This window comes from Sinocyclocheilus grahami, unplaced genomic scaffold (genome assembly GCF_001515645.1).
Source record: "Sinocyclocheilus grahami isolate Dianchi unplaced genomic scaffold, SAMN03320097.WGS_v1.1 scaffold1174.1, whole genome shotgun sequence".
NCBI classification, from domain to species: Eukaryota; Metazoa; Chordata; class Actinopteri; order Cypriniformes; family Cyprinidae; genus Sinocyclocheilus; species Sinocyclocheilus grahami.
The window spans coordinates 153,068-153,986 of record NW_015506353.1 but is presented as its reverse complement, the minus strand read 5'-3'; the positions used below and the strand labels follow the sequence as shown (position 1 = coordinate 153,986).

General features: G+C 45.7%; 1 protein-coding gene across 4 annotated transcripts in view; it reads right to left on the bottom strand.

Moving 5' to 3' along the window:
- Positions 1-10: 10 nt before the first annotated feature.
- Positions 11-919, bottom strand: part of zbtb49 (zinc finger and BTB domain containing 49) — an 8,663-nt gene continuing 7,754 nt past the window's right edge. For all 4 annotated transcript variants that reach the window (XM_016253324.1, XM_016253325.1, XM_016253326.1 and 1 more), the window contains one exon: positions 11-269. In XM_016253324.1, coding sequence (XP_016108810.1) covers positions 22-269 — 248 coding nt within the window. In that variant the 3' untranslated portion in view covers positions 11-21. The remainder of the gene's footprint in view (positions 270-919) is intronic.

Sequence of the window (919 nt, the reverse complement as noted above, 5' to 3'; positions counted from 1 at the left end):
TGCCGGTCACATGACAGAAGTTCAGTGCTCGGTGTGGTTCTGCAGGGTCTTCATGGCATGTCCCCACAGCGCTCCGCTGCTCAGCTCCTCGGGGCTCCTGCAGGAGGCGTCTGCGTCTGCATCTGCGCGGCTGCAGTGAGAGCTGCGGTGTCTGCGCAGGACTGCGGTGCGTGTGAAGCTCTTGCCGCAGGTGTCGCAGGTGTAGGGCCGCTCACCTGTGTGAGAGCGCACGTGCCGCTGAAGATCACCTGACCCCGCGAAACACTTCCCTGCAAACACACCAGCGCTTCTGTTAGCGGCGGCCGTGCCACTCATTCCGTTTCAGAACACACCGATACCATACTTCTAAACTCAACTGAAAAATTATGACATTTATTACATTATTAAATCACTAAGAGTACGTTTACACACTTAACTTTATATTTATATACTACGGTCACTTCAGTAAAACCAGGGTTGATTTTCATAAGGGACTGCAGTGACAGTAAAACAACCTTTTTATTCTGACAGTATGATTTATACTAACATTACAGAATATGAACTTTTAACGTTCTGTTTAAATAAATGTAATTGCACAAACTATGTAGGCTACAATTTCATTTAGTTTATTGTGAAATAACTAGCATATATGTCTGATGAGAATTGTTCGGGGCTGCCGTTCCTAAAAGCATCAATGGTTTCTTCCGACACTCGAGAGACGCAGCCCTGTTTGAAAGCACCGTCAGCAGTGAGTGAACGCCGTCTGTGAGCGACTGCAACATTAGCCGGTGCTCAGAGGAAGCAGGAAAATATTCTATTCTACATCATTATTTGTCCAATTCAATGCATATTCTACACATGACATTTTTTTGAGTATCGGTACTTTCAATGCTAGCATCAGCAGCGCTGGGGAAGTTACTTTCAAAAGTGATGTGTTACA